Source organism: Telopea speciosissima, chromosome 7 (assembly GCF_018873765.1).
Source record: "Telopea speciosissima isolate NSW1024214 ecotype Mountain lineage chromosome 7, Tspe_v1, whole genome shotgun sequence".
Lineage (NCBI taxonomy): Eukaryota > Viridiplantae > Streptophyta > Magnoliopsida > Proteales > Proteaceae > Telopea > Telopea speciosissima.
The window spans coordinates 59,075,719-59,099,883 of NC_057922.1; the positions used below are offsets into that span (position 1 = coordinate 59,075,719).

The 24,165-nt window shown below is 38.5% G+C and overlaps 1 protein-coding gene across 2 annotated transcripts; it reads right to left on the reverse strand.

Moving 5' to 3' along the window:
• Positions 1 to 922: 922 nt before the first annotated feature.
• On the reverse strand, positions 923 to 24,165 carry LOC122669210 (derlin-1). Of its 2 annotated transcripts, none has more exons than XM_043865911.1 (7): positions 24,132 to 24,165; positions 5,585 to 5,720; positions 3,781 to 3,854; positions 3,541 to 3,634; positions 3,239 to 3,367; positions 2,978 to 3,138; positions 923 to 1,347 (listed from the first exon to the last, which is right to left on the reverse strand). In XM_043865911.1, exons 1-7 carry the CDS (start codon positions 24,146 to 24,148, stop codon positions 1,239 to 1,241), a joined length of 720 nt encoding a protein of 239 aa, XP_043721846.1. In that variant the 5' UTR covers positions 24,149 to 24,165; the 3' UTR covers positions 923 to 1,238. The 2 variants fall into 2 exon arrangements, with proteins under 2 accessions (XP_043721846.1, XP_043721847.1); XM_043865912.1 differs by lacking the exon at positions 923 to 1,347 and adding an exon at positions 2,560 to 2,789 and having other exon boundaries at positions 2,923 to 3,138.

Here is a 24,165-nt window from a genome sequence, read left to right on the forward strand (position 1 = left end):
CAGCAGACTATGTCATGTTCCATTGTCCATTTGCCAAGGCCGTATGCGTACACACTGAATTTTGCCACCAAACCTCCCCCCCCCCCCCCAACGATGACGATCGGACGTAGATGATTGACAAAGAATGCCATCGTATTCACAGAAAGAAAAAACGAAGAAGATGAGGAAGAAGGAAAACAATAATAAAATATTCATTTCTTAAGTTAATGGTGGATCCCACTTAGTTGTGGTTTGAAAAATAAAAATAGAACATTACCAAAATAGAAAAAAGAAAATAGAAAACAAAGGGCATACGAGAAAGAAATTGCCGGTGTTGTGTGTGCTACATGTCAATTGTATAATGTTGTAGGACAGTAATTAGTCTCCTCGGCCCATAGGCCCAGGAAAAGATCCGGACTCATCCACAACACCCAAAGATTTGGGATCCTCTCACCCCAATCATTATGATAAAACTCTCAATGAAAAGTCCAAAGAATTGAAGAACAGCTTTGGAAACTTGCAATGATCTACCATGGGCCATGGGAAATGCCAAGCACAAAATATCTGGTTTGTGATCTCGAATAAGATCCTTAATTACAACTTTAGACTTGATTCCATATTTGGTTATTAAATTTCACTTTACTTTTGCAACTAAATCCCTTATATTCAAAATGTAAAATAAAAACATCTAAAAAGTATCAATACAAAAGTTTCTTTTTTATGTTTGAAATTATTAGTACATGAAGGAAAATCTGCCAAGAGTGTCAAGTCAGTATTTGGCCACAGGTTTGCGATTATCTCTGCTCAAATGATACAAAAATTCAAATGAACTCCGAATGATACCAAAATTCAAATGATTCTAAACCCCACACCGACAATTGTAAATTTATTATACAATTGTCCAAAACTGACAAAGAATGAAATCAATGGTGCACGAGGATCATCAATTTGGAAGATGTAATCAAAGTATCTTGACTTGACATTTCAATTTTGTGCATGGCTACAATATGAATGAAAATTTCCCACATTCCCAACACACAACAATTAAAGCATTCACTAATAATGATTGTTCAATGTCATACAGAAGGCAGAAAGAGGGTGCATTATTACCATCCACCATTCAAGAGTGTTCATCTTTCTTCTCCCCCTTCCCGGCAATGAAGGTTTTGTTCATCTTATCAGCAATGTCATTAGGGAAAAGGGAAAAGGTATTAGCAGCTAATGCGTCAAACCAGCCAAAGCAGGAGACAATGGTTCTATCAATTCAGCCGATGACTTCTCCCTCTGAAAGCCACACCAGTTGTCCTATCAGGCTGGGCATTCGTATTCCTCTGAGATCCCAGCCCCCAGCGAGCAACAAGTTTATGCCTATGTAGCTGTAGTTAAGGAATTTCCAGAGAAAGAAACCACTCTAATTAAAATGCCTACCCTGCAGAGAGAGAGCACTCCACAATTTAATGACAAAGAGACTACGCTTGCAATCATAATACACTCTGACCAGAAAATCTAATTCCTATCGGAAGGGTCGACTCTTAGACAAATGCGGATGTTTGGAGAAGACTGTCCAAAGAGATCAGGAGACAGAATAGCTTGACTGGATGATTAGTCTCAATGAATTCACCTTTAGAACAATGGACTCAACACATTAAACATTCACATTTATGCAGAAACCTTTAAAAAGTAAAATGTAAATCCAACAGATCAAATTGGAGTTCTATGACATCAATGAAATGACCCATACAATCCTCTATTATCATGTATGAAAATACTTTCATCAGCAATAACAAAGATAGCATGAACCATAGATTACAAAGGCAGAAAATCCTAGTAATGTAAGACTAGAACCAGAATAGGTCTAATCCCAAGCAGGCTCATATAGAAAATCTCCGAAGTACAAGAAAGAGAGCAATGGGATTCCAAAGAGAACAATGAGACTAAAATTGTATGAGGGAACAATTTCCTTGGTTGAAAGTAACAAATAAAAACCCACAAATTTGTAACCTGTTGAAGCAGTAATGATCTTGACGTGGTTATCTTCAAGAAATTGATGTGACAATTAGTTGAAAGAAATCCCAGCAGCTTGTAGCACTCTTGAGATCAATTTGAACAAAATTAGGGTTTGTATTCAAGAACCGATGGAAGGGCATGGGGAAAGGTGGGGTTGGCTATCTCAACCTGGGCATCTCACCCATCCTGTCTCAGGATTTCAACATTGCATAAACAACTTTTCTATTCATTCAAATTCGTGTACAATGCCGGCCTTCCTTACATATTTATATATAAGACTCAAAAATAGACTTAGACACTAAAAGGGAAAGGTCTAACCCTATCCTTAACTAGGTAACCTAAATTGAATAGGAAAGTGAAATAATAAAGAAAACGGACTCAAAATAGAACTCTAACTAAACTAATGAAGTAAATCCCGTTTTCCTACTCTCTGCCCATATTTTAGGCTCATTAAATTAGCCAATTACAAAATAAACCCATGGGATAAAAGTCCCAATACATATATAACCCAACCCAAAGCTTTTTTCCACTAAAATAAGCCCCAAGTGACTTGTCTACATCACCTAGGTTTGTACTTAAATGGCTTAGATGCAAGCAAAATGGAGTTAGGCACAACATCTTGTAGAAGATCTATTCTAAAATTTGCTATCTGGATGGTAAAACTATAAATTAGATGTTTAGGAACATCCCATCAGCTCAAATTTGGTATTCTCACCTGTGTGCATGGCCATGTGTATGCTGTATGCACATAAGGTGGAGACAGTTGATAAAGCCAATTAGCAAATGCCAGAATCTTACAGGTTCCTACTGTTACCTTGAGCCCTGTCAAGGACTCTGGGTAGTTATCATGCAGGAATCTGGCTAAGGCTGTTGAATGGGGATTAGATATGTAGCCGATTGTCAGCATTATATCAAAACAAATAGAAACAAAGAGAGAAAGAAGGGGAAAGGAAGAGCTTGGGTTATATTGAAAGCAAATGAACAAGGATACACCCACAAGGGAGTCTTCAATATGTTCTTTCCACCGGCAAGTGGATGCAGTACTGTCAAGAAGTAATATAGATGTCCTGCTATGATTCCCAATAGATCTGGTGCGAGAGGAGACCCAAAAATAACATCCAAAGCAAGCATTGTCCAAGGGAGATAAAATGCCTGCAAGCCATTAAATATGGTAATTAATACAGATGCAAAAGCACATTAATCTAACTTCATTCTCTAAGATAACCAGTTCGAAGGAGTATTAGTGAAATGCCTTGAGCGTGACAAGTCCATATATATTGATTTGAGCATTTGGGAACTCCCTACTCCAGACATAGAGAAGCATGAACACCAATGATACCCCCAGAAAATAGGACCTTAACAGGGGAATGGCCGTCAACACCTAAAAGATCCACATTCAGGTAACACAGGAGAAAGAAAATGTCATTTCAGTCCACTGACATACATATTCAACTAAAACTCAGAAGCATATACATATGTCATGAGTATAGTATTTAGCCTTATGAAAGTGTAGAACCATTAAACAGAGAGAATGACGGAACAGGTATTACATACCAGTAATGACAAGCCTCCAAAAACCATCATCCACAAAAAATCTGCTGTACGTCTTTCAAAAGGTCCATTCTCAAGCTGGACCCCATACCTTATTCTGCAACATCAAAAGGATGGATTAACATAGAAGAGTGTCCGGCACATGGAAAATGAAGTTTTTCTTGTTCCAGTTATGCAAGTACTAATCATAACCTTTAGGATGCATAGGACAGTATTTATAGGAAAAAAACTTAGTTTGCTTACATCATTAAGAGGCGAATTCCAAAATTGATAGAGAAATTTCCAAGGAAGAAAAAGTTAGTAAACAGCCTCCACACCTGAGAATTTTCCAAGAAATACAGAAAGTTAATAACCAACATTAGCCGCGATACTAAAAGTGAGGAAAGAAGATGCTGAATTAACATTCAGATACAAAGCTCTGAAACAATGTGAATTATTGTCAAGACACCAAAATTCGTGAAGAGATCCTTATGTATGTCCACATGTGATATTGTTTTCTTTTCTTCTTTTTATTTTGTATTCCTTCAGACATTTTACCGTCAATCCATAAAAGGTATATGTAAGGAAAACAAATGACTAAAGTTTCAGTCAATGAGGTATCCAGAAAGGCAACAAAATTCTTAAGGTATAGAAATTAAAATTTAAAAAAAAAAAATTCTAGAATTGAATCATATTAGGCAGAGTAAGGAGGATAATGATGTGATGGATGTCTGTTAGGAAAATTTTGATTGTTCGACTAAATTTCCATTCTTAAGATCACAAAAGTTGGGTTTTTTTTTTTTTTTTTTTTTTTTTTTTTTTTTTTTTGGGGGGGGGCTTTTAGATGTCACTACGCTTAAGTGACATTTAGCACTCTTATCACATGGACACACACCTGTACCAGCATACTGCCAATTGGCAGGATGTGAAGTGCTAAATATTAGAATGCATAGTGAAGTTTAGATTTCCCAAAAATAATTTGCACAACCATATTCATAAATTTAAATTGTAGTTTATCACCCAAGGTCTATGATGTTTTTCAATGAGAAAACAAGTGTGGTTGATGGAATCCATGGGCACCTAAATGTTTAGGTGAGGATTCTCAAAGAAAACCAGGATCACAGGTTGAACCTGAACCGGGAGATTCTACAACAACATAGCCTTATCCCAGCTAAATGAAGCAATCTGATGGAGCTGTAACCCAGGTCAAAGGACACCATGGGGCAGTGTATTAAGCTCTTAGAATTTGGGTCCAATCCAACAGTTGGATTAGGAATTATGGCACTGACCAGAAAATAGCAACTTCCTCAAAACAGATTTAGAAACCTGTGAAATTAGAAATAGATCTCAGAAATAAGAAACTTAACAAAATATAGACTTCTAAAGAATAGAAACTGAAATAGGAAGTCCTGCAGCAAAGATCAACAATTTAGAAACACTGAATCAGGATTACAAACTCATGATTTAGGGGTTGATTCAAGAGGTTGAGAGCAGCTGGGAAGTAAGAAAATGGTTCAAGGGACTGCAGACAAGCTTCACAGCTGCTCTCACAGATGTGGGAATTATATGTAACACTGGTTGGGCTGCTGGTTTGATGGCTGGCTGGACTGGCCTTTCTTCTCTCTTTCCTCCTCGATCTACATCAGTTGCAGTTTCAAAATTGTGCATCACCACATCAAGTGAAACAACATGCAGTTGTTCAGAAAAGAACACACAATACATGAAGCAAGAATGTCATGCATGATCCATTACGTAAAAAAAGAATGAAAGTGAAGTGCAATGTGATAATTAAAAAGAAAATGTAAATACATGCAGTTATAACACATGAAAGTGATATCAATGAGATAGGAGAAATGCCATGATTGCGTAAAGCATGATCCTTGTATTTACTATAAGGAAAACGTCTAAACTAGCTTAGTAATTTTACAGAGAATATGCAACTGTCAAGAAAAATATAATACAAACATTTAATGTGATTAAAAATTATGAAAGTGAGTCAACATTTATCATGATATTGAAATCATGCTTCAATAAAAATCTCAAGATCTGCCGAGATGAAAATGCAAACCTGAAACCGCAAGAATACTAGACGGTAATCTAGCGCAAAGTACACAGGATTGTATAGTCCTATTTGATACGCTGTAGTAGCCAACAAACACAGGGTCCCATAAGCTTTGGTTATAGGTGGAAGTGAATTATAGAATCTGAAACCAAGCAAAAGAGAAACGTTTGATGGTTATTAGCATTAGCCAACAGAGGGAGCTAAATGTTCAACAAATTCCTATTCACAAAGTTAACAGCAAATAGAATGTACATAGATAAACAGTAGAAGTGCAAACAGCATTAACAGAGTCGGTTTATCAAATCTCAAAATGGAGAAGGAATCAGTGTAGGAAAACCATCACAGTTTAGAAAGATTGCTAGGAAAAATGATATCCTGGCCAACAGACCCACTGGCATGAAGATATTTACGGAAATGATAGTGGCATACACAATCAGTCTTAATATTCTGTAATGTGGAACTCTACCAAAAAAAAAAATGGGGTGGGCGGAGAGTTGAGGCAGATTCATCACCAAAATAGGCTTGTTTTAATAGGAATAAGTCTAGGGTTGGGTTATATACATGTTAGGCCTTTGGTCCACTAGGTTTTTAATGTAATAGCCTAAAACATGGGTAGTAAGAATGCATACGGGATTTCCTTTATGAGGACTTAGTTTCTTATACTAAATTAATTTTTAAGTTGTTTTGGGTTAGTAAAATTGAACCGGTTCTATGTGGTTCAATTTAAGTTACAAGTAATTGTTATTAATTGTTTAGTTGGACTGGATTAGGATTTTATAAGTCCAGTCTTGTTTGGAGTTTGTTTCCTTTATTATTTCACTTTCCTAGTCAGTTTAGGTTACCTTATTAGTTAAGGATTGGGTTAGGCTAGGGATGTCAAGATGAAACCGGAACCGACCGTTTACGATTGAATTGAACCGCACTGCACTGCACAAAAATTATCCGGTTTTGCTTTCATAGGTTTTCTTCCCAGTTCGGTTTTGATTTGCCCCGGAAAACCAACGGTTCAAAACTGAATAGGAACCGGAAAAATATAATAGAAAACCGGTACCTCTCACTCAAATACTAGCCCACGCATCAATTGGGTTAATTAATAAAATAATGATTAATTTAGTAAGCAACAATTCTTGCACCATACTTAAAACATGAAATAAGTAAAATGTTTTGGGGACAAACTATATAATATATATCTACAGATTGAAAATGATGGGTCAAGTTAAAATGGATTGACAAAACCAACTTGCTAATGGAAGATAGTTTGTTTATCATGTGACGGTGGAGAAGAAAAAATAAAAAAACAAGAAACATGAAAGGAAAAGGACAGTTGAAGATGGGATTTTTTTTTTTAAAAAAAAAATAATTCACAAAGGCGTGGGAAACAAGATGAGTGGGGGTGACCAGGAGACAATGGCGAAACACAGGAATATATAGGCTTTGAAAAGCTGCAGTTGTGTTGGTTAACCTTTCCTAAAATCAGCAATACAAACCGCATGTAAATCGGTTGCGAACCGAATAACAAAAACCGAATAAAAACCAGTAAAACCGGACCGAATGCCAAATGATTCTGATTTTGGTTGAATCCTATCCGGTCGGTTTTTATTTGACCTTGTCAAAATGTAAACCGCACTGGAACCAGACCAAATAACTGGAACTAGACCGATTGACACCCTTAGGTTAGGCCTTTCCTTTTTAGTGTAAGAGTCTGTTTTTGAGTCCTCTATATAAGTTTGTAAGGGATGCCAGCATTGTACACGAATTTGATAAACAAAGTTGATGTTGCTGCTGCTGTCTTCTCCATTGAAGATCTCCTTGTGTTTGATCAAGGAACACCCTTGTGTGTGATCAAGGTTTAGGTTCGTGTTTGACCCAATCAAACCACCTAGTGGAGTGAAGTCCGGGTGTTTAATTTCTGTTTGTTCTTACTATTCCATCTTTCTTTCCTTCCATTGATTCAAGCAAGTACTGATCTAATTAATATCCAGCAATTCATCTTCTAGTAACTACTATTCTATTTCTAGTTGAGAATCATATGTAAGGCTTTTTTTGCATGAATTTCAATTGAGAGAATCTAACCATCAGATCACTCTCAATTTTTGAAAAGTTGTTCTTCAACCATAAAGAAGAACTCAATCAGAATTTTGCCCAGATCAGACCTATTGATCTGGACATATATAAAGCTAACTCAAATTCTGATTTCATGATCTGTTTTGATTACTGTTTTCAACCCATATGCAGAATCAATTGACAAGTTCAGCCCCTAAATTCTGATCTCTGAATTCCATGATTAATTACTGTTTGACCCCTATCCTATTGTTACTAGGATTACCCCCTATTTTCCTATTTAACCATTGGATTAAATTCTGATTTTTAGCAAACATTTTCCTATTGATTTGTTAAACTCGATGAGAGTTTGGGATCATTCTAAAACCATCTGATTTTGAGTTATTGATAATTTTCCCAAATCTGGAATTATTTCTGTGAAAAGATCTTATTGGCTACTGTTTGATCATTCAAATTCAGTATTACATTAGAGAGGCTCAACTCACGAAGCATTAACAATACCAATTGTTCTCGGCCACATGAATTCTAATGCCATTCCAATCATTCTAAGCCATTATATGCAGTTAACAAGTATTGATGTCTTTTCTCACCACTCAACACCTCCAATCTCCACCATATCACTCATAGGTGGATTCACTGTTATGTCTTCTTTGCACAGGTCCAAACAATCTCAAATGACTTTCCCTCATCTTGCAACCTATCGACACTATTCCTGAGTTCCTTTGAATGTTATTCTCATTCTGATATCCTTCATAGTCCTTCCAGTCATCCATCTCAATAATGCTATCTTAGCCACAAACAGTCTTACATATATATTTTGTGGGGCAAAGATTAAGCTTCACACATCATATAATTACCCTTTAGCTACTGTCAAATTCATGAATTAAACAAAACTAAAAAAGCACTAATTCTACACCTAAATCCTTTCAAATATTTGCATTGAGGTGTAACAGCCAAGAGTTGAACTCAATATATATATATATAATAATATTCTGATCTATGATTCCTTTTTTTTTTTTTCATGAATGAAATATAGTGTGACACATCATAAAGACTTCTAAATATTCAAAAATCTGTTCGAACTTCCCTTTTCTAGGTTTACCACAGTAAAGACTAAAAAGATAACAGTTATCTTCATAGGACTACAGTTAATAGCACAATTATCATTGCATGTTATGGGAGATCCTAACTCAAATAAATGTCATGAAATGCAACACATCCTGACCATGTCCCCCATTCGTGTTTACATACACAGATGTCTGTACCAACATCTGACAGATCCTGGGATATATATGCACTGGATAATATAGATCTTGTCTCAAACTATCACTGAATATCTGTATGAAGCATATAGGGATTTTAGGACACTAAATTATATACCCTTTTCTCCAAAATAGATCTTTAATTTGCGTATTGCAACATGATATCATCTGCTTATACAATAAGCACCAATATCCGTACATTCCTTCAAAAAACAAGTTATGAATCAAGACTATGATAGATAGAGGCCAATTATGTATACTTTGCCACGAATTGTTATAACATGCTCATTGGGATTGCTTCAGAACATCGTATCTCCAACCTTGAGTTCCAATTACTGCACCGTCTAAAAGGGCAACGACATATAGAAGCCCAAAAGAAAGAAAAAGGGCAACACCTGGTCTTCAACTTTAACCCCAACCCCCCCCCCCAAGGGGGAAAAAAAAAGGAGCAACATGATATACAAGCTTGAAACTAATGATTATAAGTCTCTTCAAAAGGCCACTAAACTGATTTACAGCAAAAGATTTGTGTCTGTTTCTTCAATGACCGACAAAACCACTCTCTATAGTGAAAACAAAGATATAACATGGAGGACTGATGATTTACTGATACAACAGATCCACAAGATCTGCAGGACATCCCAGTGGAATATCTTTAAGTTGCTAAAGTGATCATTGTGTTCACGAGAACTGAGACAACTAATCCAGCAAACCAAAGGTCCAGCTATAATAGGACAAATAATCCAACTGCCCGGTATGGTTGAGTTTCTAACTTCCTATTTTTTAAAGAAAATGAGCTAACTTTCTAAATCAAACACAATAATTTCACGAGTACACCTGGAATATTTTTCAGTGATTAAATTGATCTTTTGCAACCTTGAGGACCAAGTTACCTAATCCATAATGTGCACACACACACATGCACACCCATTGTAGAACTGAAGGATGTAAGATACTCATCATGGAAATAGATGGAGCATCTAAAAATGACTGCACTGCATGGTTAAGTATAAGAAGTGGGAATGCCCCTCTACCGTCCTTTGGGTTGAAGGAGCTAATGCATATCAAGCTATTTAATTACCAAAGAAGAAAAGTGATTGTTGCTACAGGAAAATATATTAAAGAAGAATATATAATAACATATGGACCATAACTAAAACAAACAGAAAGCATAAATTTTACCCAACACAAAATGGAGGGCTACAGAAGCAAACAAAACCAAGCGCTGGCAGGTACATCTCAACTATCTCATGGAAGATCACAAGTGAGGATCTCTATACATACCTGTTGAGATAGGCTAAATTACCCGATAGGGGTAATTTAGTCCTTTAGTTTTATTAGTTTTTATCCTTTATTTTATTTCCTTTTTTCTGTATTGTTTCCCCCTAACCGATCTCTATTTGGGATTCCTAGTTATAATGGGAATTCCTAATAGGAATAGGTAAGGGGGTTAGTTCTATTTTGATTAGGAGTCATTCCTACTTTGATTAGGAGTAAGTTTCATTCCTAATTAGACTAAGAATAAGGTGTAATTCTGTTTACTATAAATAAAGGGGCTGAGTGATCGATTATGATACTCAAGCATTCATATTCAAAGCTGCTTACATGGTATCAGAGCCTCTTCTCATCTGAAGAGCAGCCCCCCACGATTTTTTTTGGTTTTCTTCTCAACTCTCTCGGCTACTGGTTTTCTTCTTCTCCAACTCTCTCGGACTCTCTATCTCATTCAGGGCAGCAACTTTGAGGTGATCCAATGAAGATTTAGCTGCTGCCCTCAATGACACCTCACTGAAACTTCTACAAATTGGTGTGATCAGAATCTGCTGCAGGTTTCATCCAAACCTTGGAGATCGAGCTGCTGCCTTTTACAAGCTGGATTTCTGTGTTCTTTTTGGAGATTGATCCCTGCACTTATTGATCTACACCTTACTCACTTTCAGACTGCAGATTTGAATCCAAACTACATCAGATTCAAACCTGCAATTCCTTTGCATTCAACTATTCCTAAATTTCTTCAAATTTAGGGCTTCTTATTGGCTCATCAGAAGGGGTCAATTTTTGGAGGGTACCTTCTCCACTACAAGGGAACTATTCGATCACAGTTTCAGCCTATTCTGACGGCTGAAATTGCAGCAACTTCAAAACCCATACTTCAGATCTGATTCAGTTTTTGAAGATTTGTTTTTTCAAATTTGTGGATCGGTTTCTACCTGAACTATGGGTGATTCAGAGACAACTATTGCTACTTCTGGAGGGGATGGTCAGACTAGGAATGACTTCCTTCCCTATGCTGCTGCCATTAAGCTTGATGGTACGAATTACTTAATTTGGGCCAGATCATTATCCTTGACTGTGGCTGGTAGGGGAGTCACTGGCCATCTTACCGGCACCACCAAACAACCTGCTGAAGAAAGTGCTGCCCGTACTAAATGGGCTGCCAACGATGCTATGGTGATGTCATTTGTTCTAAATTCAATGACCACTGACCTTTCCAGTCAATATCTCCCCCTTGACACTGCTACTCAGATATGGACCGCTGTCAAGGGAACTTATGGTCGATCAAGAAGTGGTGCTCAAGTTTATGAAATCAGGAAGACACCCCAAAACACTACTCAGAAGGAGATGTCTGTCACTAAATTCTATGCTGCCCTCAAGTGTTTATGGCAGCAATTGGATCATTATACTAGGTTTCAACCTACTACTAGTACTGACATTACTGCCTATCATTCTTATGTTGATCAGTTTCGGGTCTATGATTTCCTGGCTGGACGCAATGATGATTATGACCCTATTCGGATACAAGTCCTTGGTCGGGTTCCTTTCCCCACTTTAGAGGAGACCTTTTCTTATGTTCACAGTGAAGAGACACGAAGGGCTGCCATGATGCTTACTCCCAAAGTTGAGATATCAACTTTACAGACTGCTGGCTTCACCCCTGTTACTTCTTCTGACAGTGTTGCTACTATTACTACCACCAAAGAGCCTGTGAAGTGTGAGCATTGTCACAAACCATATCACACTAAGGCTCAGTGTTGGAAATTACATGGGAAGCCTGCGGATTTTGAGGCCAAACGTGGTCGTGCTAAATCTAAAAACAAAGCCAATCCCACAGAAAGTGTAGCTCCAACTCCCACTGCTGATATCGGTCTCTCCTAGGAAGAACTCCAGGCTCTACGTCGAATGTTGAACACATCTGCTGCCTCTACTACAATCTGTTGCCAATTCAGGTTCCTTCTTTGCCCGTACAGGTATTTCCTTTGCTGGACATTGTGCATCAGTAGTTTCCACTCCATGGATCATCGACTCCGGTGCTACTGATCACATGACAGGTTCTTCCAGCCTTTTTAATACATATTCTCTTGCTTCTGGTAAGGATAAAGTCAAAATTACTGATGGGTCCCTCTCCTCCATCTCAGGGAAAGGATCCATTGGTTGTTCTCCTTCCCTTACCCTGTCATCTGTGTTGCATATTCCCAAATTTACAACTAAAATTCTTTCCATTAGCAGTATCACTAAATCCCTGAATTGTAAAGTGACTTTTTTTCTCACTCACTGTGTTTTTCAAGAACTGGACTCGGGGAAGACGATTGGATCGGGTAAAGTGCATGGCGGATTGTACTTGCTTGATGGCGATCCTACAACTACCCAGGCTTTACCTTTGGCATCTTTCTCTTCTAAATTACATAAATGGCACTCTAGGCTAGGCCATCCTCCTTTAGGTACTTTATCAAATTTATTTCCAGCATTAGTTAAAGACTGTAATAAGGAAGACTTTTTTTGTGAGCCTTATGTTTTGGCTAAACAGACACGCTCAACTTATCCTATTTCTAATAAAAGATCTTCTTCCTTATTTCATATTGTTCATACTGATGTGTGGGGTCCTAGTAGGAAAGCTTCCCTGTCTGGCCATCGATGGTATGTCACTTTTATTGACTGCTATTCTAGGTTCACTTGGGTATACCTTATGCACACAAAAAATGAAGTTTTTTCATGTTTTCAGCACTTTCATCAGTTGGTTAAGACCCAATTTAATGCCACTCTTCAAATTTTGAGGAGTGACAATGGGAAAGAGTATATGGAAGGTCAGTTCCAAAAATACCTTGCTGCCCATGGAATCCTCTGTCAGATCAGCTGTGTCGACACTCCAGCCCAAAATGGTGTGGCTGAGAGAAAAAACCGCCACCTCTTAGAGGTGACTAGGGCTCTTATGTTTGCTCGCAATGTCCCTTCCCTTTATTGGGGGGATGCTATCCTTACTGCAGCCTATTTAATTAATAGGCTGCCCAGTCGGGTTCTTCTTTCCAAAGCCCCTATTGAGCTATTACTTGGCTCTTCTTCCTTTATAGTCCCACCTAAGGTGTTTGGCTACGTCTGTTATGCCAGGGATACTCAATCCCCTGGTAAACTTGACCCACGTAGTCTCCGCTGCATTTTCTTGGGTTACTCTGCTACACAGAAGGGGTACAAATGTTATTACCCTCATCCCACAAGACTATTGTCAGAATGGATGTTGTCTTTCATGAAAGTGTTCCATATTATATGTCCTCACCTCTTCAGGGGGAGAGTGTTGGTGAAGATGTGCTAACTCTTGACTCTCCACCTCCACTTCAGTCTGTTTACCACGAGTCTGAACCAATTCGGCCTGCCTCTAGTACTCCCCCTAAGTCAGGGGGAGACCATCTCTATTCAGGGGGAGCAAACTACCCCAGTCCAAACTCCTGTCCAGAGGACTATTAGTGAATTTCAGAGGAGGATTGATGACAGCACTATGAAGACCTATGGAAGGAAACATAACCAGGTTCAATCAACTGTTGCTCCAGTATCCATCCAATTGCCGAACCCGGATCCAGAACCTGCCTCTCCACCTGGTAATGTTCTTTCTACTGAATTACCTATTGCTTTTCGCAAAGGTGTCAAAACTTGCACTCAGCATCCCATATCTTATGTTGTTTCTTATGATTCCCTTTCCCCATCCTTTCATGCTTTTGTTTTCTCTCTTTCTTCTGTTCGTATTCCTAATACTTGGCAGGAAGCTCTATCAGATGGAAAGTGGAAGGCAGCTATGATGGAAGAAATGGAAGCCTTGAAGAAAAATACCACATGAGAGCTTGTGGTTCTTCCACCTGGGAAGAAGACCGTTGGATGTAAATGGGTGTTTGTGGTGAAACAGAAGGTGGATGGCACTGTGGATAGGTATAAGGCCCAACTCGTTGCTAAGGGGTTCACTCAGACATACGGCATTGATTACCAGGAAACTTTTGCACCTGTTGCAAAGTTGAATACTGTTCGTGTGTTATTATCTTGTGCAGTTAACCTTGGATGGGACTTACAGCACCTAGATGTAAAAAATGCCTTCCTAAATGGAGCACTGGATGAGGAGGTGTATATGGACATTCCCCCAGGGTTCTCTTGTGACAGAAACCAAGGAAAAAGTGTGTAGGTTGAAGCGTGCACTTTATGGGCTGAAGCAATAACCTCGAGCATGGTTTGGCCGGTTCCACAAGGCCATGATTTCTGTGGGCTATAAGCAGAGTAATGCTGATCACACACTCTTCATAAAGAGGGCTGGTGAAAAACTCACTGTTCTTAGTCTACGTTGATGATATAGTGGTTACTGGCAATGATGGTGACGAGATCAGACGATTGAAGACCTTCCTTGGACAAGAATTTGAGATTAAAGATCTAGGAAACTACGATACTTTCTTGGGATTGAAGTAACCAGATCTTCTAAAGGCATTTTTCTCTCCCAGAGGAAGTATGTCCTAGGCTTATTGGCTGAAACCGGGTTGCTAGGCTACCATTGTTCAGATACTCCTATGAACCCTACTGTTCGACTCAAGGAGAAAGAGGGTGAGCTTGTTGATAAAGGTCGGTACCAAAGACTTGTAGGGAAGCTGATTTATCTCTCACACACTCGTCCTGACATTGCTGTCGCCGTGAGTACTGTGAGTTAGTTTATGCATGATCCCTACTCTTCTCATATGGAGGCTGTTCTTCGTATCTTGCACTATTTGAAGTCAGCTCTTGGAAAAGGAATTCTTCTGTCTGCACATGGTCACCTACGAATAGAGGCATATACTGATGCTGATTGGGCTGGTTCTGCGAATCGCAAGTCTATTTCTGGGTATTGCTCCTTTGTAGGTGGAAATCTTATCACATGGCGTAGCAAGAAGCAAAATGTAGTTGCTCGTTCTAGTGCCGAAGCTGAGTTTCAAGCTATGGCACAAGGTATTTGTGAGTTAAGATGGCTTAAAGGTCTGCTACAAGATCTTGGTGTTTCTATTCGTCTTCCTATGATGCTGTACTGCGACAACAAGGCTGCAATTAGCATAGCACACAACCCAGTACAATATGATCGTACCAAGCATGTTGAGGTGGATAGGCATTTCATCAAGGAGAAGTTAGAAGATGGGCTGATTTGTATTCCCTTTGTGACATCTGCTGATCAACTTGCTGATATCTTCACCAAGGGATTGTCTGGGAATTTGTTTCATCCCAATCTAGTCAAGTTGGGCATGATCGACATCTTTGCTCCAACTTGAGGGGGAGTGTTGAGATAGGATAGGGGTAATTTAGTCCTTTAGTTTTATTAGTTTTTGTCCTTTATTTTATTTCTTTTTTTCTGTATTGTTTCCCCCTAACCGATCTCTATTTGGGATTCCTAGTTATAATGGGAATTCCTAGTTATAATGGGAATTCCTAATAGGAATAGGTAAGGGGGTTAGTCCTATTTTGATTAGGAGTCATTCCTACTTTGATTAGGAGTAAGTTTCATTCCTAATTAGACTAGGAATAAGGTGTAATTCTGTTTACTATAAATAAAGGGGCTGGGTGATCGATTATGATACTCAAGCATTCATATTCAAAGCTGCTTGCATACCTCATAAGTATACTTTATTTCTCTTATTAGAGCAACTTTGGTTGAAGTATGTGCAGCATTATTTGATTTTATGAGAGCAACAGCATTCACCATGACAATTGTATTAGTAATAACTATTATTAACTGTATACTGGTAATCAATTGTACAGCAAGGTTCCAATTGATTGTCTTTAAAGCATGGAACTAAATCTTGGTCAAAACTTGCAGTTTCGACAATAAACTCGAAACTGCCGCTGGTTTTGACACGGGAGGATTTTTTTGCCCAAATTACTGCACTGAGTTGCATTCTCTTCAGCATTCAACCCTTCTACACCTTAGACTGTAAGATTGGAGCTTGAAGGTAGGTAATGCCTTTTTCCCCCAAATCTAATTTTAGGTAGACTATACTAGTAGACATGGTAGTTGCGTTTCAATTTTTTATTTGTCAAATAGAATGGCCAGATCTATGACTTCACGGAGTGGGATTTTTTTTTTAGGTTTTTGAATTATTTATTGAATTTTCTGGTTTAAAAATTGAGTTTCCCGCAACAAATTTTTATAAAAAATAAGGGGGTAATATTTGATGGATGGACTTCAAATTAATATATGTTAGACAGCGTTGGCTGATCTAAAGCTTGACAGAGTCGGAATTTTTTGTTGTTTTTAATTTTTGGAATTTTCAAATTAATTGACGAAATTCAAAAAAAATTGAAAATAAATAAGAAAAATATACTGTTTTGGTTTTAAAAAATCAAGAAATGAAAATATGTTTTCAGCCAAAATTGATTAATAATGTGATGTTCTTTAATTAAAAAGAATAGTTTTAATTAGGCAAAAAAATTATAAGACTAGGGGGAAATTTTAGAATAAGATTTGTTGCAGTTTAAGGAGCCTTTTTGATGTCTACATGTTAATAATGTTTGTGTTCTTGTTGCAACAATGTACCAACTAGTTCATAATGGCTGGAGAAAGCGGGGACATTGCATGGAGGCGTGGGATATCCCTTTCGGCTGACAAGAAAAAGTCTTGGCGCAATTACTGTAAGAAAAAAATTGGGAGAGATGGGGCCACTAGACTGAAGTGGCATCTTAAAGGTGGTGACGAAAATGTCACGGGCTGCCTTAGTATTCCAAGTAAGATAAAGAAAGACATGGCGATGATGCTACAGAACGGGATATAGAAAAGGCAAGACAAGAAGGCAATCAGGGAAGACTTTTGAGTATGCATATCTAGAGAGGATGCATGAGTTAGGGAAAAAGGATTATGACAGTGAGGAGCAAGATTGGGATGATGCAGAAACAGCGACAGAGGCTGACAACTGAGGAGAGCAAAGGTAGCGAGCAAAGCATGAGAGATCGTTGTAGATGGCCAGGGCAACTGGTTCATCTAGACATGCTCTAGTAAAGCCAGAGCGGGGGAGGAGGAGGAGGCTGAGACATAGAGAACCAGAAGATGTAGAAAAGTCAGTGGGATGGCTTATTTTATTGAAAATAAGCGTTAGGTTGGGTTATGTATATGTTGGGCTTTTGATCCCATTGGTTTTCTTTGTAATTGGTCAATTTAATGAGCCTAAAATATGGGTAGATAGTAGGAAAATGAGAATTGCTTCATTAGTTTAGTAAAGGTCCTGTTTTGAGTCTGTATTCTTTATTATTTGACTTTCCTAGTCAATTTAGGCTATCTTATTAGTTAAGGTCTCAAGGATTGGGTTAGGCCTTTCCTATTTAGTGTTTAAGTCTATTTTTGAGTTTTCTATATAAGTTTGTAAGGGAGGCCAGCATTGTACACGAATCTGAATGAATAGAAAAGTTGCTTATGCAATGTTGAAATCCTAAGATAGGATAGGTGAGGATGCAGTATCAAGCTTGAAGAAGATCCCTCAAGCTGTTTTGGTTTATATCAGAACTAGACCCAAATCGCAAGGCCAAGAACCAGCCCCAATTAAGCCCAGCCGTGAGGTTATGCTGGCCAGGGTTAGTCCCTGCAATATTATTGCTGGTGGGGCTCATGAAGTCGACTCCAAAGAGCCACCAGACCTGAGTTTAATTTTCTTAAAGTGTCTTTAATATTCCAATGCATCTTTTCATTTTCCTAGGCTTAGTTAATGAGTTGATTTCTTTTCCTAGGTGCTTTAATTAGACTTTTCAGTTTTCAAGTTGGGTCTTTTAAGTTTTCTATGTAGGAGTCCAAAAGTTTGTGTAAGTAATCAATTTTACTTGGTATTAGTTTCTAGGTAGTTTAATGCTTTATTGGAGTTAGCTTCTAGGTGATTAATGCTCGAGTCCGAGAGTCATTTTTATTTCTTTATATACTCATGTAATCCAGAAAGAAAGATTTGAAGAATGAATTGCATATTGGATTTCATTGGAAATCAGCAGGTGTGTTTGATCATCTTCTATCCCTTCCCCTCTCCTCAACATCTTCTCTTTTTTCTCTCCCCCTCTCAATCTCATCTCTTCTCCTCTCTCTCTCACGATACTCTCTCTCGTGCCCCCGTCTCTTCTTCTCTCTTTATCAAGATCAGAATCTGATCTTGAAACCTCGTCTTCTCCCTTTATCCTATCCATAATCTCCCTATAAATTAGATCTGATCTCTCTATTACAGATCTGAACTTTCCGCCTGCGCCAAATTGGTATCAGAGACGAAAGTTCCTACATGTTATTGTTAGCTTAACCTGACAGGGCTGTAACAAATCAGCCTCAACTTGAAGTTCTCCTATGGATGCAGCAAGGCAACATCTCTGTGACTCACTACTTCAATACCAAGAGTGTATGAGTATTCAAATTGAAGAGCTACGTGTTGGTCACGAAGACTTTAGAAGAAGCCTTGAAAAATTCATTGAGAAGGTATTTGAAGTTCTTATGCAAAATGAAGAGGAAGACCTCTCACATGAGCTTACAACTGAAGTTGCCCATGAAGATGAATTGATTGAAGGTCCAATTGAAGATGACAAGTCTTCCACTCAGATTCCAATCCAAGAGAAGTTGTTCGACGACGATCATCAGAAGATCTTGACGATGGATCCCTTCCATGAGCCAATTGACTACGTGCTTCCCGATGGTTACTTTGACAAAAAGCTTCGGATCGAGGTATTTTTACAAGTTGAGTATGGCTTGATCATTGATGTAAATCATGTGGTCTTGATAAAAATGGACGAGTTTTTTCTAACATCGGGGGAATTGATGCACTGTCAAGCTTGAAGAAGATCCCTCATGCTGTTTTGGTTTATATCAGAACTAAACCCAAACTGTAGGGCCAAGAACCAGCCCCAATTAAGCCCAGCAGTGAGGTTAAGCTGGCCAGGGTTGGTCCCTGCAATATTATTGCTGGTGGGGACCATGAAGTCGACTCCAAAGAGCCACCAGACCTGAGTTTAATTTTCTTGAGGTGTCTTTTAATATTCCAACGCATTTTTTCATTTTCCTAAGCTTAGTTAATGAGTTGATTTCTTTTTCTAGGTGCTTTAATTAGACTTTTCAGTTTTCAACTTGGGTCTTTTAAGTTTTCTATGTAGGAGTCCAAAAGTTTGTGTAAGTAATTAATTTTACTTGATATTAGTTTCTAGGTAGTTTAATGATTTATTGAAGTTAGTCCTAGATGATTAATGCTAGAGTCCAAGAGTCATTTTTATTTTCTTTATTTACTCATGTAATCCAACAATGAAAGAAACATTTGAACAATGAATTGAATATTGGATTTCATTGGAAATCAGTAGGTGTGTTTGATCACCTTTTATCCCTTCCCCTCCCCACAACATCTTCTCTTTTTTCTCTCCCCCTCTCAATCTCATCTCTTCTCCTCTCTCATGCCCTCATCTCTTCTTCTCTCTTTATCAAGATCAGAATCTGATCTTGAAACCTCGTCTTCTCCCTTTATCCTATCCCTAATCTCCCTATAAATTAGATTTGATCTCTCTATTATAGATCTGAACCTTCCGCCTGCGTCAGTGAGAGGCCTAAGGTGAGATGCCCATTCCATTCCCCATCCATTCCCCATCCCCTTCCATCGGTTCTTGAATTCAAACCCTAATTTTGTTCAAATCAATCTCAAGAGTGCTACAAGCTGTTGGGATTTCTTTCAACTGATTGTCACATCAATTTCTTGAAGAGTACCACATCAAGATCATTGCTGCTTCAACAGGTTACAAATTTGTGGGTTTTTATTTGTTACTTCAACCAAGGAAATCGTTCCCTCATTTGAGTTCCCATTGTTCTCTTGGTTTTCTCATATGATTTTAGTTCCCATAGTTCTCTTGGTTCCCTCATATAATTTCTTGTTTGCTGGAGGGTTTTCTGTTTTATCTTACCTGGGATTAGACCTATTCAAGTTCTAATCTTACATTATTTGGTATCAGAGCCTACCATGGCCAACCATGGAGACGCTAATTCAGTCATTGCGGGTATGGAAAGCTAACCCCAATGTACAGATTTGTGAGCCTCAGGTCGATGACGACTGGGTTGTCAATGCAGCCCTTGATGGTGACAATGATGATGACCTCTTGGATGATGATACCGAAGAGATCTATGAAGTCAATGTGCTGAATAGAATTTTGATTACAGAAGCAAAAGGTGAGGATTGGCCCCAACATTGTATTTTTTATACTAGTGGACCTTTGACATCACAGATGATCGTGGATAGTGGAAGCTGTGTAAATGATGTATCTCAAGCCTTTGTCATAGGCTGAAAGTTGAAAATAGAGGCTCATCCACAACCTTATAAAATTTCTCTCCTCAATAACACTTTAGAGGTAAATCAACAATGTTCGATACCGCTGAAATTGGGAGAATATAAAGATGTTTGGTGCGACATCATACCCATGGTATTGACCGATGTTTTACTTAGACAACCATGGATGTATGAAAATAATGTGCTGGTGGGAGGTACCAAGAACCAATGTTTCTTTGATTTAATGTGCTGGTGGGAGGTACCAAGAACCAATGTTTCTTTGATTTCAAGGGAAAACCCCATTGGTATTTAATCCACTCAACGTGTCAGCCATGAAACCAATATTGAAGGTTGCCCAAGTCAAGCACCAACAACTGTTGAAGCCTATTCTTGAGAAGTAACCAACATAGGAGGAATGTAAAAGCCTTCAGCAGCAACCAAGTGCAATCACGAGTAAAGGACAGCATGTTGAAAAGTCGTTACTAGTATTACCTTACATGGAGTTCTTGACAGCTAGTGAAAAATCTGCTGAATGATGTAGCACGGAGTTCAAACCAAAGGAGTAGACAGTTGGGATGGGCATGGATGTATCGAGTTTGTCTAACACACTGGAAGCCATGAGTTTGGGTGAGAGTAGAGGATATAGGCATTGACATGCACCCTCCTTCACAAGACAAAGTCCCAGTCCAATGTATCTTCGACAACACCAGTTCGACATTTGGAGGGTATGGTGAGCTATGAGGGTAGCTATGGTGGATATTCTAGTTCATTCCCCAACACTGATTATGGCGGTGGGACATCTTTCATCGACAACATCTTCTCGTATCCTGGCCAACAATTTAGGTCCACTCCACCAAGTTTCAGTCTTGGCCATAATTGTCACAGCGTCTAGGTGACCCAAGGCGTTGGAGAGGTCCAACATCAAGGCCCAAGGCATCAAAGGCTCCTGCCTAGGCGCCCTAGATGCCTTGACAACTATGGTCTTAGTATGCCATTCCCTAGGTTGGGATACTTCTGATATGTTGATGATGGGGCTTATAGGTCGGCAGTCATGGACTATCAGAACAATTAGGCCCAAAACATGTCATTGGATACATATGTGGTACATTCTGAGGAGCAGCTATGATTTATCATACACAACTCGTGGAATGGACCCACCGAGAAACTCCACGTGGAATTAATTGGTGCATATTGTATGCTTGTTTTTCCATTCTAAAGTATGTTTTGATTGTTTTAATAGCTTATTTACATTTACAGTAGCTAAATTATACATCAACTCAATGCATAAATAGGGATAGTACACAATAGCATGTAACCTAGCAAACTTGGTCGAAACTACAAGTCCGATTTTGGATTTTTTTTTTTTGTGAAACTAATTCATGAAATAAGTGTACAACAACAACAAACTCAGCCTTATCCCAACTTAATGGGGTCGGCTATATGGATCCAAACACAACAAAGGAAAACTGAGTTCTAGCAAAAAAGATTTGGGAAAGAGAAGAGAAATGGAAAATGGCAAATGACAAATGAAAGATGCAATATGAAAGATGAAAGATAGTAAGAGGGAAGAAGCCCAACCCAACACGGCAGGAGAAACTCAGCTAAATGGGGTATGCTACATGGATCCTTGCCCTCCAATAGGCCCTATCCAAAGTCATACTTGGTACAAGACCTAGGCTATGCATGTCCTTCCTCACCACTTCTCCTATGGTCATTTTAGGCCTACCCCTAGCTCTTTTAGCTCCTTCAATCGGGATCATATCAGTCCTCCTTACTAGGGCGTCACTAGGCCTCCGATGAATATGACCATACCACCTTAAATGACTCTCTCGAAGCTTGTTACTGATCGGGCGACTCCCATGTCCACTCTAATACATTCATTCCGTACTTTATCCTTCCTAGTTTTTCCACACATCCATCTTAACATCTTCATCTCTGCTACACAAAGCTTATCAATATGACACTTCTTAACTGCCCAGCATTCTACCCAATACATCATAGCTGGTCATACAACAGTTCTATAGAACTTTTCTTTAAGCTTTAAAGGAATACGCCGGTCCCACAACACTCCAGACGCACCTCTCCACTTCATCCATCCCACTTTAATTCTTTGTGAAACATCATTCTCTATGCCACCTTCTTTACTTATGATTGACCCCAGATATCTAAAATAGTCACTTTATGGTATCTTTCTATCCTCAATTCACATCATATCAGTATCCATCATCAATGTAACTAAAATTACACATCACATACTCCGTTTTTGTTCTACTAATCTTAAAGCCTGTTGTTTCCAAGGTTGACCTCCAAAGTTCTAACTTAGAGTTAATCTCTTCTTTTGTCTCATCCACCAAAACGATATCATCAACGAAGAGCATACACCACGTGATCTCATCTTGAATGTTCTTCGTTAGATCATCCATAATAAGCACAAATAATTCATGAAGTGTAAAATGTTAAATATAGGTAGGACAAAAAGGTTAAAAAAAAAAACATTTTCTGGGCATCGAAGCCTTGGTCTTGAGTTTGGCAGAAAAAAATACCAAGTTTTGACCTAGTTTCGTTCGAAACCTGTGAAATCTCGATTGAATTTTTTTTCTATAAAATAGATATTGCCTAAACAAGGCATAAGTTTCTGTGATACGCATAATAGTTGCTGCATGACATTCAAGTTAATCAACTAAAATCTTCATCCATGAATCCTTAGGCGAAGGGTCATATTCCACACTGTGATGGCCATCTTTGGTAGGCGAATTTTTATACCTTCTTGTTTGTCTTATCTATAAAAAGATTTTTGCTAAGATTATAACTATTTGACCAAAACTATCTTCCACCACCATACAAAGAGGAAAGAGAGGGGGGGTGGGGTTGGAGCTGGAGTTGCCTAATTCCTAGTATTGTAGGGCATCTTCTAACTGCCAACTCTCTATGACAAAGTTCCCCGAAGCACAGGCCCAAAAAAGCAAACAAAGAACCCAAAGGTGGTTTCTATACGCTCCACAAATCCATTACCCAACTAACACCATTCTAGTTCAACTTGATTAAATTGATACTCAAAAACAGTCAACCGATAATAAGCAAGAGGAAAAGCGGGAGGATAACACCGAAAACAATTGAAAACAAAAACTACCCTCAGAAAACAACAGACCAATTTGGGCCTTAACCAGGTGTTAATGCAAATACCTCTATGCACATGAGGATGAGTGAATCAGTAAAATATGACATGGAAAACTATAATGCTACTATTGAAGTTTTGAAAGAGGGGATAGACAAGAATACCTTTGTAGGACTACATAATTCAATACGACCAGGAACGTTTCCAACGAGAGGCAGGTCAAAACCTACAGACCCTCGTGGAAATTTAAATTAAAGGCACATAAAGACCATTGTACACCCTCTCAGAGTTCCACGACAAAGATCAAACAAAATAGCTAGGAAGGAATCAATAACATAATAAACACAAAGCTACATTCGCAAATCCATGGCAAACATCAGGAAAGATAAACTGGATTCGAATACAAAATACAGAACGGAGATTCATCTCATTATGTGATATGTTCATTTATGGTTATGAGCTCCGAAGAGCCGTCAGCGAATTTTATTTAAAAAATTTTATCCATAAAGTTCAAGAAATAAATAACAGTAAGAATATGAATCTGCAACAACAACAGGGAGGAAGAAGAATGAGTTGGAGAAGCAAATTACTCTGCAGGAGAAGACATTGAAGAACCAGAAGCCA

Excerpts from the sequence above, each read along its gene's own strand:
- LOC122669210 (XM_043865911.1), bottom strand. Across the intron at positions 3,635-3,780 it reads GGAATTCGCCTCTTAATGAT|AATAAGGTATGGGGTCCAGC; the intron begins GTAAGCAAACTA and ends TTGATGTTGCAG. Across the intron at positions 3,139-3,238 it reads ATGGACTTGTCACGCTCAAG|GCATTTTATCTCCCTTGGAC; the intron begins GCATTTCACTAA and ends AATGGCTTGCAG.